At 37.1% G+C, this 23,315-nt stretch overlaps 2 protein-coding genes across 2 annotated transcripts; both read left to right on the top strand.

Moving 5' to 3' along the window:
* The first annotated feature begins 8,322 nt into the window (after window positions 1-8,322).
* Window positions 8,323-14,643, top strand: LOC122023561 (probable glucomannan 4-beta-mannosyltransferase 11). The gene is made up of 10 exons (XM_042581721.1): window positions 8,323-8,411; window positions 8,492-8,829; window positions 10,586-10,684; window positions 10,908-11,160; window positions 11,742-11,852; window positions 12,318-12,454; window positions 13,120-13,233; window positions 13,456-13,655; window positions 13,889-14,083; window positions 14,174-14,643. Exons 1-10 carry the CDS (start codon window positions 8,405-8,407, stop codon window positions 14,337-14,339), a joined length of 1,620 nt encoding a protein of 539 aa, XP_042437655.1. The 5' UTR covers window positions 8,323-8,404; the 3' UTR covers window positions 14,340-14,643.
* A 4,482-nt stretch (window positions 14,644-19,125) lies between these two features.
* LOC122025111 (cyclic dof factor 1-like) lies at window positions 19,126-21,352 on the top strand. The gene is made up of 2 exons (XM_042583871.1): window positions 19,126-19,504; window positions 19,982-21,352. The coding sequence occupies exons 1-2, from the start codon at window positions 19,415-19,417 to the stop codon at window positions 20,969-20,971; spliced, it is 1,080 nt and encodes a 359-aa protein (XP_042439805.1). The 5' UTR covers window positions 19,126-19,414; the 3' UTR covers window positions 20,972-21,352.
* Window positions 21,353-23,315: the final 1,963 nt, after the last annotated feature.

Raw genomic sequence — 23,315 nt, forward strand, 5'->3', positions numbered from 1 at the left:
GAAGTGTCCACGTTGCTCCCCTTCTATTGCATTTGCCATGCGACATGAGTAAGTAGGAGCTCACCTTCAGTGTCATTGGTGTTGCCGTGTAATCGTAGTGTTCGTTCTGTAGGACCGTTGGGCCGACTAGGAGGGGGTTGTTGGTTAGTCCTGTAAAGACAAAAGGCAAACAACCATTCTCGAAATCTTTAAGCTAACACTTGCATAAATAATAAGCAGAAAGTAAATAGAACATTAAAAAGAACGAGGCACAGGGATTTACTTGGTTACAACTGATGTGGTTGTTAATCCAAGGAAGATTAAGCACTAAAACTTCTTCAGGCGGAGAAGCCTCTTACAACGTTGAAGCGCAGAAACAGAAGCTTAACTACAATTAAAGCGTACAAGTGTTTGGAAATGAAATGCTCGTGATTGTTGAAAAGCTTCTGGACTAAGGCTATATTTATAGCTTTGGTCGGGGCGCCTAGAAGGGTTCTGGGCGCCCTGGGAGGGATAAAACTTTATCCTCCGACGTTCAGAACGCAAATGATGCGTTTCGATCAACAATACTGGTCCGGGCGCCCCAGAGCCCAAAGTCAATAGCTGTTGACTTTTCCGTCCGGGACCTCGTCTCTGGTTCAGTCCCACCTCGGTCTGGTTCTTCTCCTCCGGATCCGCTCGTTTGGGTGATCTCTGCCATCCGAAAAAGGGCTCACCCGAACCCAACTTCCGGTCTTCTCGAGCAGCCTTCCGCTTCGGCTTCTCGTCCCTCGGAATCGCCGCGTGTTTCCTTCTCGTTCACTAACGTACTCATCCGCAGTCTTCATCCCTCGGTCGCACCCCGTGCCGACCTTCTCGCTAGTTGCGTCTCTTGCTCTTCGAGCAATCTTCCGCTTCGGCTTTCGTCCCTCGAAACCACCGCACGCTTTCTTCTCGTCCACCGGGGTACTCTTCCGCAGCACCTCGTCCCTCAGACGAACCACGTGCCGCCATTCTCGCTAGCTGCGTCTTCCACTCGAGTACTTGTGCTCTAAGCTCCTGCACACTTAGACACAAGGTTAAAACAACATAGAACCTAACTTAACTTGTTGATCACACCAAAACAACCTTGGGGTTCCAACAATCTCTCCCTTTTTGATGTGATCAACCCAAGTTAAGCTAGTGACAAAAATAGATATAAAAATTAAACATTTTAATTTTTCAACAAGATAGAAAAAATTAAATTCCTTTTTTAATTTTTCAATTTCTACCTCCCCTAGACTTATGCTTTTTCTTCTCCCCCTTTGATCACATAAAAAATTGGGGTTGCAAGAAAAATCTAAGGTTTGACACTTAGAAACTTTATAAAGATCTATTTCACTGATTTTCTGGATAATATTTCTAAGTCAAAGAAAATTTTAAAAAAAAAATTCTAAGTCATTAAGAACTTTTAGAAAATTTTGAGAACTTTGAAAATTTTGTAATAATTTCCACAAAAGCAATCTCAAAATATCAGAGAAAATTTCTAAGTTAAAAATAACTTTTGGAAAATTTCCAAGTTTTCATCATGAAAATTAAGAATTTTCTCAGTAGAAAACTTTATGCATAAAATTTTTTTTGGAACATGCAGAAATAATAAAAAATCTATGTGTTTATTTTTAATTTTATTTCATCATTTTTTTTATGCTTTTATCAGAAGGTTTTAAATTTCCATTTTAACTTATTACAAATTCTCAAATTTGAAGTAAGAAAATTTGAACATGCGAAGAATTGTATCATGTTAATATCTGTTAATAGTTTGTCGAGATACTTTAATCGACAAGCTATTTTTTTCAACTTTAAAGCAACAAATATTAAACATGCAAGAAATTGTATTGATAAAATAATTGGTAAAAATTCTTTTGACAATTTTTCTAATTTGCAAGATTCATTCGACAAAATATTTTGTAACTTGCAAGAATCTTTTGGCAATATTTCTGATTTGAAATTTTTTTTTGACAAAATAATTTGTAATTCGCAAGAATCTTTCGTCAAAACTTTTTGCAATTCTAAAAATTCTTTCGATAATATTGGTAAACCGAAAAACTTTTTCGATGGTTCAATTTTTAAATCACAAAAATCTTCAGGCAACTTTTCTATTGAATTATTTGATAAATAAATTTTTAAATCACAATAATCTCCAGACAACTTTTCTATTGAATTAACCAGTTGTTCTGAGGGTAGAGACCATACCTTACTTACCTCATCGACCGTTGGTTCTCCCCTTGTTAAATTACTCTCTTCTGAAGACTCTCCCTCTTTCTCAATGCTCATCTCGGTTGAGCTTTCTTCATCTTTAGGTGGGTCTTCTGCTATGATTGCTGTTTCGGCAATTTCTTTAGTCTCGGATTTGGCTTCTTCTGATTCTTCATGAATCTTCAAGAACTTTTCCCAAAGTTCTTTTGTGCTTTTGTACTCGCCAACTCTATTGAGATCTTCATTTGATATTACGGTTAGAATATGAAATTCTGCCCGACCGTTTGCCATTGACTCGTCACGTTGCTTCTTGTTCCAGAGGCGTAGATCGAGTTCTTCTCCATTCGTTGTCTTTGGTGCTTCATAGCCAAATTTTAATATTAAAGAAATACCAAAATCAGAATTAAGATATACCTTCATTTTTTGTTTCCAAACGGCAAACTCCCCCTCGAATGCTGGTGGGTAGTCGCTAGCTCCGGCCATCGTTTTGTTGCTTCACACGGCGGTTAGTCCTTCTGAGGCGTCTCGGCTCTGATACCACTTGTAGGACCGTTGGACCGGCTAGGAGGGGGTTGTTGGTTAGTCCTGTAAAGACAAAAGGCAAACAACCCTTCTAGAAATCTTTAAGCTAACACATGCATAAATAATAAGCAGAAAGTAAATAGAACATTAAAAAGAACGAGGCACAGGGATTTACTTGGTTACAACCGATGTGGTTGTTAATCCAAGGAAGATTAAGCACTAAAACTTCTTCAGGCGGAGAAGCCTCTTACAACGTTGAAGTGCAGAAACAGAAGCTTAACTACAACTAAAGCGTACAAGTGTTTGGAAATGAAATGCTCGTGATTGTTGAAAAACTTCTGGACCAAGGCTATATTTATAGCCTTGGTCGGGGTGCCTGGAAGGGTTCCGGATGCCCTGGGGGGGATAAAACTTTATCCCCCCGACGTTCAGAACGTGAATGACGTGTTCTGGTCAACAATACTGGTCCGGGCGCCCGGAGCCATTCCGACCGCCCCGGGCTGCTCCGGGCGCCCCGGGCTGTTCCGGGCGCCCCGGAGCCCAAAGTCAACAGCTGTTGACATTTTCGTCCGGGACCTCGTCTCTGGTTCAGTCCCGCCTCGGTCCGGTTCTTCTCCTCCGGATCCGCTCACTTGTGTGATCTCTGCCATCCGGAAAAGGGCTCACCCGAACCCAACTTCCGGTCTTCTCGAGCAGCCTTCCGCTCCGGCTTCTCGTCCCTCGGAATCGCCGTGTGTTTCCTTCTCGTCCACCAGCGTACTCATCCGCAGTCTTCATCCCTCGATCGCACCCCGTGCCGACCTTCTCACTAGCTGCGTCTCTTGCTCCCTGAGCAATCTTCCGCTTCGACTTTCGTTTCTCGGAACCACCGCACGCTTCCTTCTCGTCCACCGGGGTACTCTTTCGCAGCACCTCTTCCCCTCGGACGAACCGCGTGACGTCCTTCTCGCTAGCTGCGCCTTCCGCTAGAGTACCTGTGCTCCTAAGATCCTGCACACTTAGACACAAGGTTAAAACAACACAGGACCTAACTTAACTTGTTGATCACACCAAAACAACCTTGGGGTTCCAACACGTTCCTCATACGCCTTCAGTCGTCCAATAGTCTCCTCAAATGGTATCGTCTTAAGATCGTGAAATTGCTCAATACCGGTAACAATAGGGAAGAACTTATCAGGGACAGAATCAAGCAACTTCTTTACCAAAGAGGAATCTTCAAGCGTGGCACCAAGAGTGGAGAACTTGCTGCTCATGGCGCTCAGCTTGCCAGCAAACTCATCAATCGTCTTGATCTCCTTCATCCGGAGGGCATCAAACTCTCTCTTCAACGTTTATACACGTGCCTTCTTCACCCGATCACTACCAAGGTACCTCATTTTGAGGTTGTCTCAGACTTCCTTCGTCGTCTTTCTTTTTTGCAATCTGAAGAAGGATGTCTTCGGGGATACATTGCAAGATGTATGCACGCGTCTTTTTGTCCTTCTTTGTATCTACTTGGGCTCCTTCCACTGGCTCCACCGCCTCCCAGATTCCCTGGGCATCAAGAATCGCCTCTGTCTTTATTGTCCACACAGTGTAATTATGAGGGCTTAGCATCAGAAATGATACTCCGTCGTTCTCCTTCGCAGCAACTTGTGGGGTGCCAGACATTTTTGTGGAATCGTGGATTCTTAGGTGTTCTATACTGCCAAAGCTCTGATACCAGATGTTGGCTTAGAATCGATGAATAACACACCCACAACACACATGTATATATAAGAAGAATAGGACAAATAGAAATTTAACTTATAAAAGAAAATCTTACATTGAGATACCTTCTACACGTCTCTATGACCCTTTAAATACACCATAAATGATAAGAGCAAAGACTACGAGATCCATAAAAATAGGATAAGCTAACATTAGATCCATAAAAATAGGATCGGCTGAGTAATAAAAAATTATCAAGAAAATAAATAAAAATAAACAAACTAACGATGTGGAGACTTAATCTTATCATGTCTGAATTATTTTCTCATAGTACACTTGGTGTGATTATATCAATAACCTTTTCAATCTTCACTGGGTCAAATACGACTAGTTGAAATATGATTTACCAACACTTTTTAGTTCATAAGTTGCTTTTCTTACGGTGACCAACACGAACACACCTTTTCAAACCCTAATAGCGTGTCATCCAAATCCATTTACATGACCACAACTCACATTTTGATCTTCCATAGTAAAATTTTAGTATTGTTATCTAACAACAAAATATCATATTTCATAGTTGCCGAAATAAAGATCAAAAGAAAGATTTTTGGCTCTAATACCACTTTGTAATAAAAGATATAAAAAAATAAACAACCCAACTCAAAGCAAGATGCACACAAATTGCATGAAATATCTTAAATGATTAAAAAACTATGAAATTAAAGAAGAAAAGAAGAGCGACAATGACAAATTAATAAGAATAAAATTTTGGCTCTTCTCTCATGTATATACTTTACCTGACATAGCAATAAAATCCTAATTATTAACGGTGAAATACTCACCTGATCGACTTCAAAAATGATTTTCCTCGCTCAAAGGAGGTAAATTAAAACGTTTCACCTAATAATATTGGCATATGTAAAGAAGGGTTGAAATAATTAATGAGACATATGTCCGTTCAAAATTTAGAAATATCCTTATATGAACATCAACTCATAATATAATAAAATTTTATATATATTGATAGTAAATGGTGAAATCATCACTTCGACAATCCTTCCAGGATGGCCGCCCATTAGGAGGTAAATCATAGAAGGTTTCGTCCCGTAACAATAACATATGTAAAAAAGAGTCAAGATAATTAATATGATATCACTAAAAAAAATAATATTTTAAGGACGAATTTTGGGACGAATTTGTTTAAAAAAATTTGTTGTAAAATTTTTTACGATGAATTTTGGAACGAAATATATTCGTCTAAAAAAATGACGTTGCTAAATTTTGCGACGAAAAAAAAAATTAATACTAAATTTGCATGAACGGGGTGACACTTATCTTTTTGAGACAAGATGAGATGATTCATTAATACTAAATTTTGATAAAGAAAGAAGAAAAAAGACAGAAGACAGAAGCAAGAAGAGGACCACTAAATGTATGATCGTAGTAGAGAGAGCGACGATTCATTAAAACTAAACTTTGACAAAGAAAGAAGAATTAAAGAAGAGGACCACTAAATGAAAGATGGTAGCAGAGCTAGCGACAATAATCCCCAATATAGATTGCTCACTAATCTGTCAAGGAATATAAGCCCCATAAAAGTCTCAAACAAGGGAAAATCAATTGAGGGAACAAAGAAAATGAAAATGTTTACTCTCCTTTCAATATATATCTCATGAGGTTGAGAGCTATAGGAACACTTATGGGCAAAAATTAAAAGGGTCATATATATATATATATTTTTTAACAATGGGATACCCTTTTTGATTTCTAATGATAGCCGAGCTAGCCTTTTTATTTTTACAATATTGTAGTTATTATTTTGTATAAACTCGTTGCTACTATAAAGTAAATATTGTTGAACATTTAAAATCTATCTAACATTATATTTAATATTTAATGTATATATGATAGGAGATAATAATATTAAATACTATATTTGAAGGCAATTTTGTTAGTATTAAAAAAATTCATATATCTCTATGATATTATTTACTTTGAGTCTAGTCCTCATAAATTTATTTTTGAGTTTATCCAAACTTGTTAGGATCAAAATAATTTACATATCAAAAAACTTTATACTAATAAAAATATCTTTCATTTTGTAAACCTATGATCTTTTTCCTTTATTTTTAACATGGAATTTTAATTGTATGGTCATCAAATTCAATCATTTTATATAAGTTGCTGGTAGGGTGGGATACTTTTGATGAAAAAAAAATCAAAAGAGACACTCCTTTAATGTTTCTGAAAAATATAGGAAGACCTTTTAATTTTTGCCCCATAATTATCACCACTTCTTAGGCTAAAGAGTGCATACAAACTGCCGAAGCAATTAAGGAATTAGAAATACATATAATTTTATTATCAAATTAGACCCAAAATACATGATTAATAAAGACAAAAATTTGAAGTACCTATTTATTAAATAAATCTAGTCGCATCTGCACTTAGCTCTAATTAATCGGATCTAGTGTTCTCGGGGTATGGTGTCGCGGTAGAATATCCAAGTTATCATTCAGATATTCACGATTCGATCCCCAACTACGACGTATTTGTAGGAATTTTTTTCTAAATGGGGAGTACAATCAAAGGATGCTGGTCGTCTGAGTTGACTGACGCGTGTACTTCCCGATTTATCCTGGTGGTCGATAGGAAACTTCCGTGGGACCGGATCGATCATTCCGAGAAAGTCAATGAGGGTAACTGAAATTATCATTTTTTTATTTTATTTTTTTTAATTAATCGAAACTAGCGTTTTAAACCATATAAATACTAAAAAACCACAGATTGAATGTAGGTCTTGAAAATTATTAAGGTGATCAACCCGTCGGAGTAAATTAAAGGAATGGTTCGGCTGGGTCAAGTGAATTTATCGAATTGAGTTAGCTGATTAGTCGAGAAAACTAGTCAATTTAATTCGACTGATCAAATCAAATGTAATGCTTCATACCATCTAAATCGGTTGCTTGTAGTCCTCGGGATCATGATATCGTGGTAAGATATTTAGATTATCATCCAGATATTCACGGTTCGAACCCCAACTACGATGTATTTATAGAAATTTTTTTTCCAAATGAAAAGCATAATCAAAGAATGTTGAATTTTTAGGATAATTATTACATGTATTTTTTAATTTATCTTGATGATGACCGATAAAAAAATCTTCATAGAATCAGATTCATCATTTTAAAGATAACTATTAATTTTTTTTTTTTTTCCAGATCGGCTGCCTGTAATTTGGACAGAGGCCCAAACACAAACCTGACCATCTTATGTGCCTGACGTCGTATGAATCTCCAAGTCCATCTATCACACGTGCGAAACATGTGCTCGAGTCAACGTTGACTTAACGTTAGATTGGAAAAATACAGTGAGACAGATTGTTAGATTGGAAAAAAAAAAAATACAAATGCAAGCTAATTAAGCTTGATAAGTTTGCTCGAGTCAACGTCGACTTAACGTTTTTATCATTGCATCTACCACATGCTCTTGCGATTTTTTTCCAACTCGTCGTTGACTACTTAATGGCGAACCAGCCCTGCTGTTAATGCTACTCCCGCGCGATTAATGGATGATTAAGCCTTAAACCATCTTTGCTCCTTCGTAAACTAGCCCCTTTACTACTATTTTGCATAAACAAGATACGAATTGCCATAATCGACTTCGTCGTTATTTGTACAAGATTTTGTCAAGTTAGAAACCATTAATTAAATAACTCAAAAAATTACTATTTTTAAATATATAAAATCATTAAATATATAACGTGTGGGTCCTACTCACGTACTTGCCATTTTTGTTTCTTTCCTCTCAATTCTATTGGCTGTTTGGCACGCAATGAGACTGGCATTTTTCTTTCATTCTCTTTAATAATAATGAAAATTATTTATTTTATTTGTTTTTTTTAAAAAATTATTCGCAGAATAAATAATGACTCCAAGTCGAGGGAGAGGGGAAGAGAGAGAGGACAGCCGAATAGGCGTTGGCGGTGGTCGGGGCCATGGAAGGTACGTGATTGAGCTCAAGTTTGGTTTTTTCCCACTCTTGTTCTTGCGGCTACCACTTGGGTTAATGCGTGTCGATGCAGGAGGCATTGCCGATCTGTCGACCTCCTTGGCTCTTTACTTGGATGCTGCTTCCGATTTCATCTTATCTTCCTTGAGCCGGGTGGCGCCGGTATGGGAGGCGGTGAGGGCCGCGGTGCTTCTGCCGCTGATGAAGACGGCGGTGGTCCTGTGCTTGGTTATGTCGTTGATCCTTGTCGTCGAGAAGCTGTCGATGGCGCTCGTCGCTCTCTACGTGAAGGTCTTCGGACGCACGCCGGAGAAGGTGTACAAGTGGCAAGAGATGCCGCAGGATCCGGAGCTCGGCTCACTGCCCTACCCCATGGTCCTGGTCCAGATCCCCATGTTCAATGAGCGAGAGGTAAAGATTATTTCTCTCGGCGGATCCTAAAGCTCTGTTTTTTTTACACTTACCCTTTAAAAGAGTTCATTTTTTAAACACTGGAAGTCTGGAACTCAGACTAGTTTGTTCTCCCTCAAAACGCGCATCAGAAGTTACAGATCATCTTGAGCATTGTCGAGAGATGAGGAACACTATTTTTTTTTTTCTATTTTTATTTTGTCCTTTTGGTGTGTGTGAACGTTTGAGTCGAGTCATCTTCACCAAAGTCTGCAATCTTTCCACTCTGTAAGTCATCTTTTGCGCAGTGAACCAAGACCTAGCATCTTCTCGAAAGGCACTCTCTTTTTCAATGCATAAGGCTTCTAGCTGGTTATTACAGTGGTTTTGGACTAAATTACCCTTATTCGAGAACTTAGTGCCAGTTAAATTAGGTTATTGTGGTTCTATGTTGGGTCTCAATTATATGTGTGAGTCAATGCTGATTTTGTTAATTTGTTGATGTGGACCAATGCAATATTGGCATCCATCTGATGTGTGGAGGATGCTTGGTTTGGTTGGATTGGATCTGTGTGTCTCACGTTATAGCAGCAAAATTTGTTGAATTTTTTGTGCTTACCGACACTATTCATGTGATGGTGCTCAAGACCCCGTCTCTTGTTTGGAGTGGTCTTTTCCATTGTAGGACCGAAGAAAATTAAGCATCAATTTTCTGTCTAATTCAGGCTTACTAAATATCAGCGTTTTAAGGTTAGACATATCATTAATTAACCACAAATATAGGATCGATAGATGGAGTGCGTTATGGACTATTTAGAGTCTTGTATGACAATTCTAAAAATCATGAAATATGGCTGGAATTTTTTAATGTGCTCAAATCTTAATCTTTAGACAGTAAGTAGGACGACAGGCTGCAGCTTTGTGCTTGGTTATCAGTGGATGTAGGGGCCAAAAGCGCGTTTGCCAACTTGCTATTTACCAAGAGTTGCCTTACAATTATTGTAAGCAGTCTACAACGTGATATATATGATATGTTATGTTATCATATAATATATATGATATATTTCTTCTGGATCCTCAAATCAAGTATATCCTATCTTCACGTGATGGACCAGAATTTTATATGAAGCTGCTGCGCTGTGAAACCACTATTATGGTGGAATACTTTGGCAGATCTAGTTTATTTTAGTTTGTACTGGTCTTTGCCCTTAGAGAGACTGAGTCACTAGATAAAATTAGGGTACATCTTCATTGTTCTCGGCTGAGACAAAATCCGACAATTATTTACTGTCATGGAGTTAGTTCTGCATTTGTCAAACCTTCCAAACCTTTTTTTTACATCAGGTAAAGTTGGAGTTGGAACACTTAATCTGTTTCTCAGCTCTAAGCATGTAGCAGTCAGTAACATGTGGACACAATTATAAAGGCATACAAATTATGTTGACAACATCCCCTCAGTTGGAGTGTCAACTCAGGCAATAAAAAATTATACATTGTGGATCAAAGTAAAGCTAAGGGCGATCTGTAACTAAATAATTGATAACTGAATGAAAGTTCAACAATGCTCGTGTAGACTTGGATATCGAAACATGGCTTTATGAAGATGAGACCTTGTCCTTTAGTCTAAGAAAAAGTCAGTGTTGCTATATGGTGTCAATTAAGGAAAAATGCAGGAGTTTGTGTTGTTCAAAAAAGAAAAAAATGAACAAAAATAAGGACCATAGTTTATGTTCCATGTTCTATTCCCTCTTTACTCTATCAGGTTACATCTATGCAGGTCTATGAAATTTCAATTGGAGCAGTTTGCACACTTGCATGGCCAAATGACAAACTCATAATTCAAGTTCTTGATGATTCGACCGACATCACAATTAGGGTAAGTTTCCCCTTATTGTTGACTTCCTCCTAAATGTTGCATTTGAAGATTGTTTTTTCTCTTATATCAGTGCTAAACCCAAAATATATTGCAGGATAAGAATCACTTCCTACTAAAAGTTGCATGTCAAGATTCTTTTACTGTTATAACAGTGCTAAACCATATATATTTGCAATTACTCATCAAAATTGATATTAAGAGAAAAATATCAATGTATATTTAGGAACTAGTGCAAGAGGAATGTGGAAAGTGGCAGAGAAAGGGTCGGAACATACATTATATATCTAGGGATAACCGAAATGGATACAAGGCTGGTGCTCTGAAAGAAGCAATGGAACTTGACTATGTGAAAAAATGTGATTATGTGGCAATATTTGATGCAGATCATGAGCCCCCAACTGATTTCCTTTTAAGATCTGTTCCTTTCCTCATGCACAATCATGAGATTGCACTTGTTCAAGCACGGTGGAAGTTTGGTAAGTTTATGCATAACCAACTCTCTATATCCGTTCTTCTAAAACAGAGAACTTTTATCCATATTTTGCATCAGTTGAACTTGCAAACTGTCACTATTATGTTATATTGAGGCCATGATTAACATTGATTATCCTCTAATACTTTTAACAAAACCTTCATAATATTCTTGATGTTAGAGGAACATTACATCTTGGTCCAAATAAAATAATTACAAATATTGCATACCAGAATATTTTTTCTAAGCCTTCCTTTTACTGTCCACATGTTTCGTTAACTTCTCAGTATTCATTTAGTCTTTATTATCCATGACTTATATGTGTAGACAATAGACAATAGACAAAGAACAAGGGAGAAAAGTTCAGTTGTTTTAAGTAATAATTTGATCAACTGATGGTTCATTCATCAACTATTATGCCGTCTCATTCTCATCACAGCACTGCCACTGCCACTACTTTGGTAATGCTATAACATGCAGGATAAACTTCAAACTTCCATTCATTGCCATACTATTTTTGTATTAGGACCCACAAATTGTATTTAGTAAAACTGATTAATATTTGCATGATTGTATCCTCTGTAGTGAATGCCAATGAATGCATAATGACAAGGATACAAGAAATGTCATTGAACTACCATTTCAAAGTGGAGCAACAATCGGGTTCGTCAACTATGGCATTTTTTGGATTTAATGGTAAGTTATGCTTTCTATTGCCACCATAAACTTTCCCCATGAAGTCTACACATCTAAAAAAAGGGCAGCCCGGTGCATGAAGCTCTTGCCATGCGGAGTCCCGGGGAAGGATCCATCGCACGCAGCCTTACTCTATTTTTTGCAAGAGGCTGTTTTCAGGATTCGAACCCATAACCTTTTGGTCACAAAGCAACAACTTTACCGTTGCGCCAAGGCTCCCCTTCAAGTCTGCACATCTACAAGACATAATAGAATGAGGCTCATTGGAAGGCTTGCTATGAGAGAATTTTCTCAAGGACACAAAAATTCTTGATTACTCATAATGTGCTATGAAATATCTTGCAACACCTAAATGACATGATCATGGATATTTTGCGTCTGTTCATTTTTCCTTTATCAAGAAAACAAGGATGGACTTAACCTTCAGTCTAACTGATCAAATTGATTTGTTGATTTCTTTCCAAGGAACTGCTGGTGTGTGGAGAATTTTAGCTATTAATGAAGCTGATGGTTGGAAAGAGCGAACTACTGTTGAAGACATGGATTTAGCAGTCAGAGCAACCCTTCGAGGCTGGAAATTTTTATACATCGGAGACCTGAAGGTTTGTGTTTACATAATAAGTTAATGAGTAGCTGTACTTATCATAATGAATGCATGACTAGTATGAGTTCAGAATTATGCTGGATATGGTACCGGTTTTCTTTGTCAAAACTATTCCATGAAGCGTCTGACTTGGATATGGAATGGGGCACAGTTAGAACAGACCAACATGATAAATTTATGAACTGTACATATGGGATGGCAAAACCCACACACACGCACCATGGGCCCCCACACAAAAGAAGTCACATGATGTTGCATGTTATTAGCATATCTAGTAGTCTTTTGTTGATGATAATGTATTATTATGCCTCAATGAGATTGATGCTTTATCTGACATAATGTGTGAAAATGATATAGTTGGATACAACTAGCATTCTAAAATTTCCATGCTTTGCAGCCTATTGTGTTTCTTAATCATCTATCACCCATTGGTAAAACTTAGTTGTGGCATATTATTCAATTTCTCAACAACTATTGTTTTCATACCCCATTTAAGGACTTTTTCATCTACAAGAACAAGTTTTTTTGAATATTTGTAATCTTCCCTGGACTTCCTCAGGAACTTCTAGCTTTGATACAGGTAAGTATTCAGAATATTTGCAACTCAATAACAACTTTTTTCTTCAGATAATATCTAACCGAGGCAAATTTTTGGTTTGCTAGGTCAAAAGTGAGCTACCAAGCAGTTATAAAGCATATCGTTATCAGCAACATCGTTGGGCCTGTGGACCTGCAAATTTGTTTAAGAAAATGGCATTAGATATTCTAATGGCTAAGGTCAGTGCTAGTTTGTTGTATGTCATGCAGTTAGTTATGACATCAAATCCATGAATCAGTGATGATTGTGCCAAAACTATATAGATTCTCTTGAGATGTCACCTTATGGCAGAATCAAGAAGAGAAATCATCACTCACTCATGTGAATGATGTACTGAATGATCCTAAACTTGTCAGTAAAGTAGTGTTAGTAATGTACTTCATTTTACTTGGTTTCAACAGAAAGTGACCTCATTGAAGAAATTATTTTTGCTCTATAACTTCTTCTTTGCAAGAAGGATCATATCCCACAACGTGACTTTCTTCTTCTACTGCATCATCATCCCATTGTCTTCTTTTTTCCCTGAAGTTGTGATTCCAAAATGGGGGGTGTTCTATGTTCCAACTCTCATTACCATCCTCAATGCAGTTGGAACTCCAAGGTTTGTCACGTTTACATTTACCTTTTTTTGCGCTTATGAACTACAAAAGTGAAGTCAAAAGCCAAAAGCCGAAAAATGAGGCTGAAATTATGTTGACATGGCGTCAGTCTTCTATTGGTTTATATTGATTCAATAAACTTCCTTGGTAGTATTCTGAAAACTGAAAGAAAGAGGTTAGATATGTTTTTCCTTTTTCACCATTTTCACTTTTTTTTTTATCTTTAATTTCACAGGTCTTTACATCTAATTGTCATCTGGATATTTTTCGAAAATGTCATGTCCTTGCATCGATGCAAAGCTGTTTACATCGGTCTTCTTGAAGCTGGGAGGGTAAATGAATGGGTTGTCACCGAGAAACTAGGGAATGCATTGAAGACTAAACAAATTTCAGCAGTTGCTAAGAAATTCCCAAGGAACTTGTGGGAAAGGTAATCTTGATAGCATATCCATAAAATTAACTTCCACATGGCTATCCAAAATTTATGATTACTAATTAACCTTTATTGCATGGCAAACAGGTTCCTATTCTTAGAGTTGGCCTTAGGATTATTCCTCTTATTATGTGCATGCCACAATTTCTTCTTCAGAAGAAATCAGTACTTCTTTTTCATTTTCCCTCAAACTATTTCCTTCCTCTTGATGGGGTTTGGATTTGTTGGCAATCATTTCCCACAAACCAAGTAGCTGAAGAAAGCCAAAACATTCATTGGCTTGCTCTTCCTCGGTCACATTATCTACATATCTTCAAATTCTTTTGAGATTTATTTATGTAACATTCTTGAGAAAAAGGTCATTTCAGCATCATGCTGTAGGTAGAGAACAAAATCTCACCGAATAACAAGAAGAAATGCAGAGAACTTGTTCTGGGAACAAGAGGCAGACTACATCCAGTACAAGTTTAGGCGTTTAGAGTTGAAAGAATGCAGAATGTAGCTACTAAATTATCAGTGTAAAATTTTCTTGGTGATTAGTGATGGATTCATTCAAATGTGGTGATGACAATTTTTTCTTTGTTTTTTTTTCTGGTTCTAATCACATGTGAGGGAAGAGCCTCGATTTGCATTTCGATGGTGGAGTGTAAAAGAGATTAGAAAACAGAAAGAAAAAAAAAACTTTAGTTTCAAGTATGTAGACATTTTTGCCAATCCAGTATTTGCTCAAATTGACTGCAATGGTGAGTAAATAATATGCAATTTCATCCATTTGAGATTGATTACATGAATTTTCTATCCATTGATTCTATGCAAGGTTATATTTTAATCGGTGATGGGTCATTTTTAGATGACCACTTAGTTATTCTTTGAATAGGGATAGCTCCTGGATTTATGATGTAGTGGTAGGACATTCAAGTAGTTATCTAGACATCCAAAATTCGATCTTAGGTATAATGAATTTGTAGGATTTTTTTCGTCAAATGGACTGCGTAATTAAAAAATGCTAGGTTTCTGTGTTTATCTCCAGTGAAGGCTCATCAAGCCATCTACAGCTAATGAATTGCTTTATAGAAAATGAAGTTAAGATTCCTATTAATCGGTTTAAATAAGTTTTGACACCAGTTGCTTTGACGTAATACAACACATTTTTAGCACAAACTAAAAAATTATATAATGTATTTTTATACTTGAAATTCAATCAAAAGATAATTGAGTGTATCATTAGATACATATACACACATGATGATGAAGAAGAAGATCCAAAGTTTTTTCTTGTTTTCAAGTAATCCCAATATAGTTTTTGGAATCGACTAATTCGGGGGAGATGATCCAAAGTTTAGTTGTCTGCAAGTATTAATGTCAGACGGCCACACCAACTGCTACAGTACAAATACTCGTACTTCAGCTGTTTTATTATTATTATTATTATTATTTTTGACTTTTAACAGAAATGAACAATTATTCTGGTGGTTTGGGATTATAGCGAACATTAACACTCGATCCTGGGTAATCATTGATCTCAAAATCCATTCTTTCACTTTTGGCTTCCTGAAACACTTCACCTCCATTTCTAGTCTGCATTCCAGTCGAAGAACGTGAACTTAAAACTATATTTGGTTCAAGCTTAACAGAACAAACAATGGGAGAGAACAAACATCTGCATAGCATCATTAACACTTCTCTCTCCAATCTGAACAAATCTCGACACCCAGAAAGAACCAAACAATTGCGTTTAGATATATATTTTTTAAAATAATTTACTTGATTTCCTATGATGATGGTGCAGCAGATGACTACTTGTTGGAATTCCATGGCAGCATGAAGCAATGAGCTGAGAGAAGGCCAATGAGATCAGTAACAACTAAGGCAGGTCAGCCTCTCCATAGTATTGTCATGAGGAATCCCTTTATGCAGTGCCATTGATGAACATTCCATCAAAATTTTTGGGTGCTTTTTTATGGGAGAATAATTCCACTTTGCAATACCATTCTAGAAATTAATCTGCAGTACGCCATAGTCAAGAATTAATCCATGAGTGCCTTATTAACTACATAAACTCCTTACCGTTGCACCATAGCCGAGGAGGAAAATTTCCTTGGGCTGGGTTGATCATATGCAAAATTAGTGGATTTGAACCGTTGGATAATGCTGTCCAAAGGTTTGCTGATGCATACTGAGTCCAGAAAGTGAATGCACATCCCATTTGTGAAAAGAAAAGAAAGTGGGATGAGATAATTAGGATGTAGGACGAAGGGGATGAACCAGGTTGGAGTGCAATGTAAGATCTTTTCTGAGAGCACCCAACACCACTACACAAAAACAAGTGTATTTTATGTTATTGCTATGCAGCGGATACAACTTGCAACCGCTGAATGCCACTTTTCTCTTGGTGTTTGGCATCCATTTTTCTTTTTCCTTTTTCAACCTTTGATGGTTGTTCTAATCAGGTCATTAAGGAGAGTGAGAGTCAATTCGACGATTGAATTTAAGAATGTTTACCTTTGCACAAGTCCTTTGGCTGTTCTTGGTGGATAGCGTTAGGTCTGATACGGCTAAGATTCGTCATGCTAAGCACGATGGCGTGTCTTGGGCTGACTCAACAAAGATTAAAGAACAATAACTCTCGTACGAAAACTTCAACATCCCTGTTTCTGGCGCCAAGGCAATCCACCGAACACCTCGCGTGTCTGCTTGAGCTGCTGGAGATTAAACACACGCTGTTCCTAACCATCTCACTCGCCATCATCAGCCGCGCGAGCACAACGCGTTCAAGCCTGACGAAGAGCAAGAAAAGCAAATGAAAGATCAGTTGTACGGAGGCGCGTTGGCATCACTACTACTTGAGATAAAAAAAACACACACACAAGTGAGAACGGAGGAATCAGTCTCTATCCCATCACTATGCAACGTTCTCCTCCAGGCTCAGTGGTCGGTTCTTCTCTCAATGCGTTTTTGAGGCCATCATCTTAGTGATGTTTTCAATGCCCTCACTCTTGGAAAGAGAATAAATTACGGAGACATTTGTAACACATTTTATATCAGTTGAAAATTGGTCCTATAATCTATTAGAACAACTTCAATGCATTGTTCTAGAATCTTCTCAACCTTGTCACTTGTCAGTTATTAAGGATGATAATTTCATCTGAATCCGATGAAAGATTTGATATCCGACCCGAATAGAAGAGGGTATGGAGGGACTATCAATACCCAATACTCAACCCGAATATCCGATTAAATAATATATATACATATATTAAAGAATTTTTTTTTTTTTCTAAAATCAACTTATTATTTTTTGTTGATATTAATAGGCCTATATAGATGTTTAATCTATATATATATATATATATATATAATGTTAATTTTAATATGTTTTTGTTGAATGATAATAGCTCGATAGAAAGAAGAAAAATTACACGTATAGAATATATCTGATCTTTTAATGGGTATGGATATCATTGGATATCCTATATCCGATGGATATAAATACGAAAGATATAAAATCTGATCCGAACTCGACCAATTGCCATCCTTATCCACCGTGACCGATGACTTTTGTGCCACTGGGAGAGAAGAAAACCAGGAATTTCATCCGTCCACAATAAATACTACAAAACAGTGGGCAGAACAGAACAGCAAGTTTAATTTAAGTTGCATATACTTTAATTAAATAAATGAACTTTTAATTTATTATTCATAAATATTAATATCTTTATTTTATTCTTCCTTAATAACATCCTTTATTTATATATATATATATATATATATATATATATATATATATATATATATATATTATTAAAGTTATTTTGGAGTTGACAATGTGATTACTTTGATCAATAAGTATAATCGAAAGAAAAGTTATAATAAAAACAAAAATATAAAGCCAACCTTTGTTGATCTATAAATTCAACGAAAGGGGGAATATTAGAATTTTAATAGTAGGGCCGCCTAGGGACTTTTTTTGAGTGTCGGATGATATTCGAATTTTAATAGAATTTTGCAAAAGGAAAAAGGAGGGGGTAAATCTCCCAAAGCTATACTTAAGGTATCCAGGCAAAGCCTTCTCCAAAATTCTATTTTATTATATAAAAGAAATTGGTATTCCTACTCAAAAACATAGAACAAAGATAATTGGATGGATAAATTGGTTAATTGAAATAATAAAAAAAGTTTAAATTTATTTTTTCAAGAAAAGGATAGGAGGTATATTCATAGTTTGAGTTGGGAAGGAAATGATCCATGGAGCCTCCCTTTGGTTCATGACTCTGCGACTTATTGGTTATCGATCAACTTGAACTTTGAGTTTCGTTTGAACCCATCCAAGAATCAAGTGTGATATGCTATTCAATCGAGTGAACAGATCGGGCTGATTTGATTTTAAAAACATCTTCAACAACAGTTGGTGAGCATTTGGTCGAGCACTAATAGAGCTATAAATGAATTAAACGTTCGTGAATAAATTTAATATTTGACTTGGTAAAAATTTATTTATGTTCGTTTAATATACACAAGATTAATTAAATAAACATCCTTGAACAACTTGTTAAGCTAAACAAACAAGTTTGAATACATATGTGTTCAGTTCGTTAACGTTCGTGAATAACGTTCATGAACGTTGTTCACGAATCATATTTATTAATAAAACTCTTTTTAATATGCTAAATAAATAATAAAATAAATAAATAAATTTAAATTATCAAGTTTAATAACCAATTAAACAACTAAAAATTTTAAATAATAATAAAAATTTAAATTAAGAGCTCAACAACATCTAAACGAACTAAGCTCGAACCAAGTTCAAGTCAAGCTTGAACTAAGTTTAAGCCAAATTTGAATTGAGAGTTCGATAATATCTAGACGAACCAAATTCAAGTCAAGCTTTAAATAAGTTCATGCTCATAAAAAAATAAACTAAGTTAATTTTGAATAATCACTTCCAAAACTTCATTCATTTTAAACTCGACTCGGTTTAACTTAATTATTTTATCAAATAAGTTTAGACATGAGCTCTTCGATTCGGCTCAATTCGACATATTTACAGCCCTCACTGAACACTTGTACTTGGGTGGCAAGGGTTTGCTGCAAAAGTAAATGGCGAGGTCGGAGGAAAAGGCAGAGAGAATCAAATAACGCCCTCCCAAGGCCACAAAGGAACTTGTGGCTCAAAATCCACTCTGAGTGCTGACCTGGCCCTCCTCTTCTGATGCAGTTAAACACTGAGAGAGAGCTGAGGAAGAGACGAGCCGCAAGCGGAAGGAATAAGTCAAATTAGAGGGGAAAGAGAAAGAGAAAGAGAAAGAGAAGTTAAAACAGGGGAGGACGATGCCTGAGATAAGAGACTCCGCTGCCGCGATCAAGCTCTTCGGGAAGACGATAACGTTACGCCAAGGAGAAGTCGGAGAAGGAGGGAAGGTAGTTATTCCTTTTTGTTCTCGTGTTATATGAAAGATTGATTTCCTGAGGTGGTGGGTTTTCAGTCGGTCTTGTTAAGGAAAACAGGGGAGTCAGCTCTTTCTCGTACGCGTTCTCAAGATTTGATTTTTTTTTTTTAAATTGTACTTGATTTGATTGGCTTTTCTCTTTGATTACCTAATAAAAACTATTTCCGTTTCAAGTTACTTCATATAAATTGAGCAGAACTTTTTTTTTTTTTTTTGCTTTTCATGTTCTTTTGAGGAATTGGTTTCTTGGATTTGCCAATAAGTCACCTTGTTCATACCTTAATTGAAGAGACATGCTTTGAACCTTTATATCGATCTCAAAAGATCAAAAGTAATAGTTCGAAAATATTAAAATTAACTCCCAGTCTTGTCTTTCTTAGAAAGCAATGACAAAAGCTTTGATTATTCTCTACTTTCCTCTTGCAAAAGTAACACGACCCTGTTTCAGCCTCAGGATCCACATGAGGAAACTGCTCCAAAGACAAGCCAAGAAGAAACAACAGATTCACAGGAGAAGCATGAGTGTTCGAACTCTCCTTCGGTCGACCAAGAAGATGCCTCTACCAAGAAGTCGCCATGCGATGAACAATCGATCGAAGGAAGCAACTCGAAGGAGAAAACTCTGAAGAAGCCCGACAAGATCCTTTCGTGCCCCCGGTGCAAAAGCATGGACACCAAGTTCTGCTACTACAATAACTACAATGTAAACCAGCCCCGGCACTTCTGCAAGAACTGCCAAAGGTACTGGACTGCCGGAGGCACCATGAGGAACGTCCCCGTAGGCGCTGGTCGACGCAAGAACAAGAACTCGTGCCACTACGGGCACATCACCATACCTGAATCAGCTCACTATCCATGTTTAGCCCCAAATGGCAGTGTGCTCAGCTTTGGTTCTAATGCACCTCTGCGCAATACAAATTCCTTGATCACCGCAAACGAGGACGACACGTCCGAACTTGCACTGAGCGGCAAGGTCCACGAGAGTTCTCAAGAAGCAGGCACTCAACTTCCATGTCTCACTGGATCTACCTGGCCATATCTATGGAACACAGCACTTCCTTTTTGTGCTCCAAACGTGCCGATTCCGGTTTATCATGCTGCAGCCTATTGGAGCTGCGCGGTTCCTCCCGGAGCATGGAATACGCCATGGCTATCTCCTGTGATGACAGCCGGTTCTACCTTAGGCAAGCATGTGCGAGATGGAGAAGATGGATGCGAGCAGATGAATCTTGCCAGAACATTTAAGATTGATGACTCCGAAGAAGTTTCCAAGAGCTCTATCCGGACGATGGTAAGTAGCGCGAGCAGTGGTGGAGGGCTGCTCAAGGCCTTCCAGCCCAAGGGCGGCATCAAGAATCACGGATTTGAGGTGCCTTCTCTGCTGCATGCTAACCCTGCAGCATTTGCTCGATCTCTCCACTTCCAAGAGACCTCCTAGTCGGACCACAACATGCGAATTCTACTGAAAGCAGAGCCTGAAATTTTTCATAGGAGGAAGAAGAAGCCATTACTAATGTAACGGTAGAAGTTTAATAGTTAGTCTTCAGTTTAATGGTTTGAGTAGTTTTCTGCATGTAAATAGATAAGAAGTGAGAAGGCTTATGATAACTGGAGGAAGAGCAAGAGAGTTCCTTTGAACATCATGACTTTGAGAAGTTGATTGGAAAAGAAAATGATTTAACACTTTCATCCTCTTAAAGTCTATGAATTCAAGGGTGAGAATGTCTAAAAGGAAGAATTTTAGGACCAAATGGATCAATGAGAATGTCTTGCTTATGACAAGGAAGGGAATATAAGAGTGAAAGAAACATTCAGTTTATAACTAATGTGCTTGCAATTATAAGAAGCACAACTGAAAGATGGTTCTACTTTGGCCCACTTTTCCTCCATTGAGTATAGACAGACAAGCATCTTCACTTTCTCAAAGGCCACAACCAAGTTGACTCCTATCAAAAGCTAAAAGTGATGGGGAAGATAATTGAGAAATATCATTGTTTTCACAATCACAAGTAAACAAAGTGTAGCTATAAAAACTGAGCTGAAAATTAAATTGGCTGAATTCTGGATCAATAGTTTGATGCTGAGTCCATTGATCAAAATAGAGGTTATCTAATTGTTGAACCAAACTTTCAAGTAGGACCATGGTTAGAACATGTCTCCATGTTAATTTCTACTTCCTCATGTATAGTTTTCAGGCCACTAATGAAAAGAGTTGAGCTTCTTTTGACTTTGTGGTGCATTAAGCATTTAGCCACCTCTTTGTCATCTACCGATTGGAAGCTTCATGTGTCATTGAAGCACTCAGGTTCATAAAGCTTATACACTTGGGCAATGCATGAGTGTTCTTCCCCATCAAAGACAAGGAAAAAGTTGCAAGCATGGCCCCAATGACCTCAGCATCATGCCTAGTGAAGTATGAACTGAGAAGATAGCTAGGCCATGTACAGTGTACACGGGGAATAAAAAACAAGCAAAATAATCCAAACTTGTAGATTTTATTTGTCTTACTTTTATCAAGAAGAAGGATTTGCTAAGACTATACTTCAGCTTTGCACAAGTATACACACACACACACTTTATGACTGAATCTAGCTAGGTTGTTAACCATATCTGATAACCATAGAATTCAAAATATATTTCAGGAAAAACGTAGAGTAATAAAAAAAAATGTTCAAAGCTTGCAAAAAAGGCATCATTAATACTGCTCAAAAGAAAATTTGTTGCTAAAATTACAGCATTCAAAGAAGTAGAAGAATATAACACTTATCGCATGCCATTGAAATCTTTGGTATCTATCTAAAATACAAAATCATATATATTCCTAGCACAGAGGTCAGATCCAACATAAGCCCCAGAAAATCTTAACAAGTCAGCATTCTTAAGCATTCTCAAGGATGATACATCATTGAAGCCTAAGTTCACCAACGTTTTCAATAGTTGCACTGATTTGAGAATCACTGTATATCAGCTTGTTACAGAGATGGAGAATTCATAGCAGATTCGTTCTGATCAAACTGCTGAAAATGAAAAGACATGTTGGGTGAACTGAATTTAAGGTTAGCAACAAACACTAACGACTCAATTCACTAACTATGAAATTCGGATATTGATGCAGGACTAACATAGAAGTATTCAATCTTCAATGGGTCATAACTTTTGACTTGGGATTCAGAGTCAGGTTCTGTCTGTCCTTACGCATGTAAAATTTAGAGATCTACGTTTGTTATTGGGGAACCCATAATCGCCAAGTTTCGGGTTAAAAAATACCATTTAGGTTATTTTTCATAGGATCCGAACATCTTTTTGCTATTTTTAGTAATATCTATTTTATATTATTTAGGATATTTTTTGTATGTCGAGTATTTATGAGTTAGGGTTTGTCTATATAAGCGCTCTGTTTAGTTGTTTGAGGAATTATCCTCTATTATTAATAAAGTTTTATTTTTTGGTAAAACCTAGAGAATGATAGATTTTCATTTGTTTTGACGATTTCTCTTCTTGCCTTCTCCTCAATTTCCCCTTCTTGACAGCCCGTAGGATTATCGCTATTTTGCCCAGCGTAAGTTGGTATCAGAGTAGATCAAATCCAATGGAAGGTCGTCGCGGTTGTCATCACGGTCGCAATAACAGGCAGGTTCTGATTGAGGAAGCCAAACACCATGACCATTGCGTTCATTAGTTGACAATGAAGGATTTACAGAGACAAGTTGTAGATTTAACCCAACGTCTAGCGGCGTGAGATCTCAAAGATCGTGAGATTTCAAATCGTGGATCTGAGTCTA

Source organism: Zingiber officinale, chromosome 9B (assembly GCF_018446385.1).
Source record: "Zingiber officinale cultivar Zhangliang chromosome 9B, Zo_v1.1, whole genome shotgun sequence".
Classification (NCBI taxonomy): Eukaryota; Viridiplantae; Streptophyta; class Magnoliopsida; order Zingiberales; family Zingiberaceae; genus Zingiber; species Zingiber officinale.

What these genes read in the sequence shown, in the direction of transcription:
- LOC122025111 (XM_042583871.1), top strand. Translation starts at nt 19,415, where the DNA reads ATGCCTGAGATAAGAGACTCCGCTGCCGCGATCAAGCTCTTCGGGAAG. An exon ending in AAGTCGGAGAAGGAGGGAAG is followed by an intron (nt 19,505 to 19,981) that starts GTAGTTATTCCT and finishes ACCCTGTTTCAG; the next exon opens with CCTCAGGATCCACATGAGGA.
- LOC122023561 (XM_042581721.1), top strand. An exon ending in GGCATTTTTTGGATTTAATG is followed by an intron (nt 11,853 to 12,317) that starts GTAAGTTATGCT and finishes TTTCTTTCCAAG; the next exon opens with GAACTGCTGGTGTGTGGAGA. An exon ending in CCAAGGAACTTGTGGGAAAG is followed by an intron (nt 14,084 to 14,173) that starts GTAATCTTGATA and finishes CATGGCAAACAG; the next exon opens with GTTCCTATTCTTAGAGTTGG.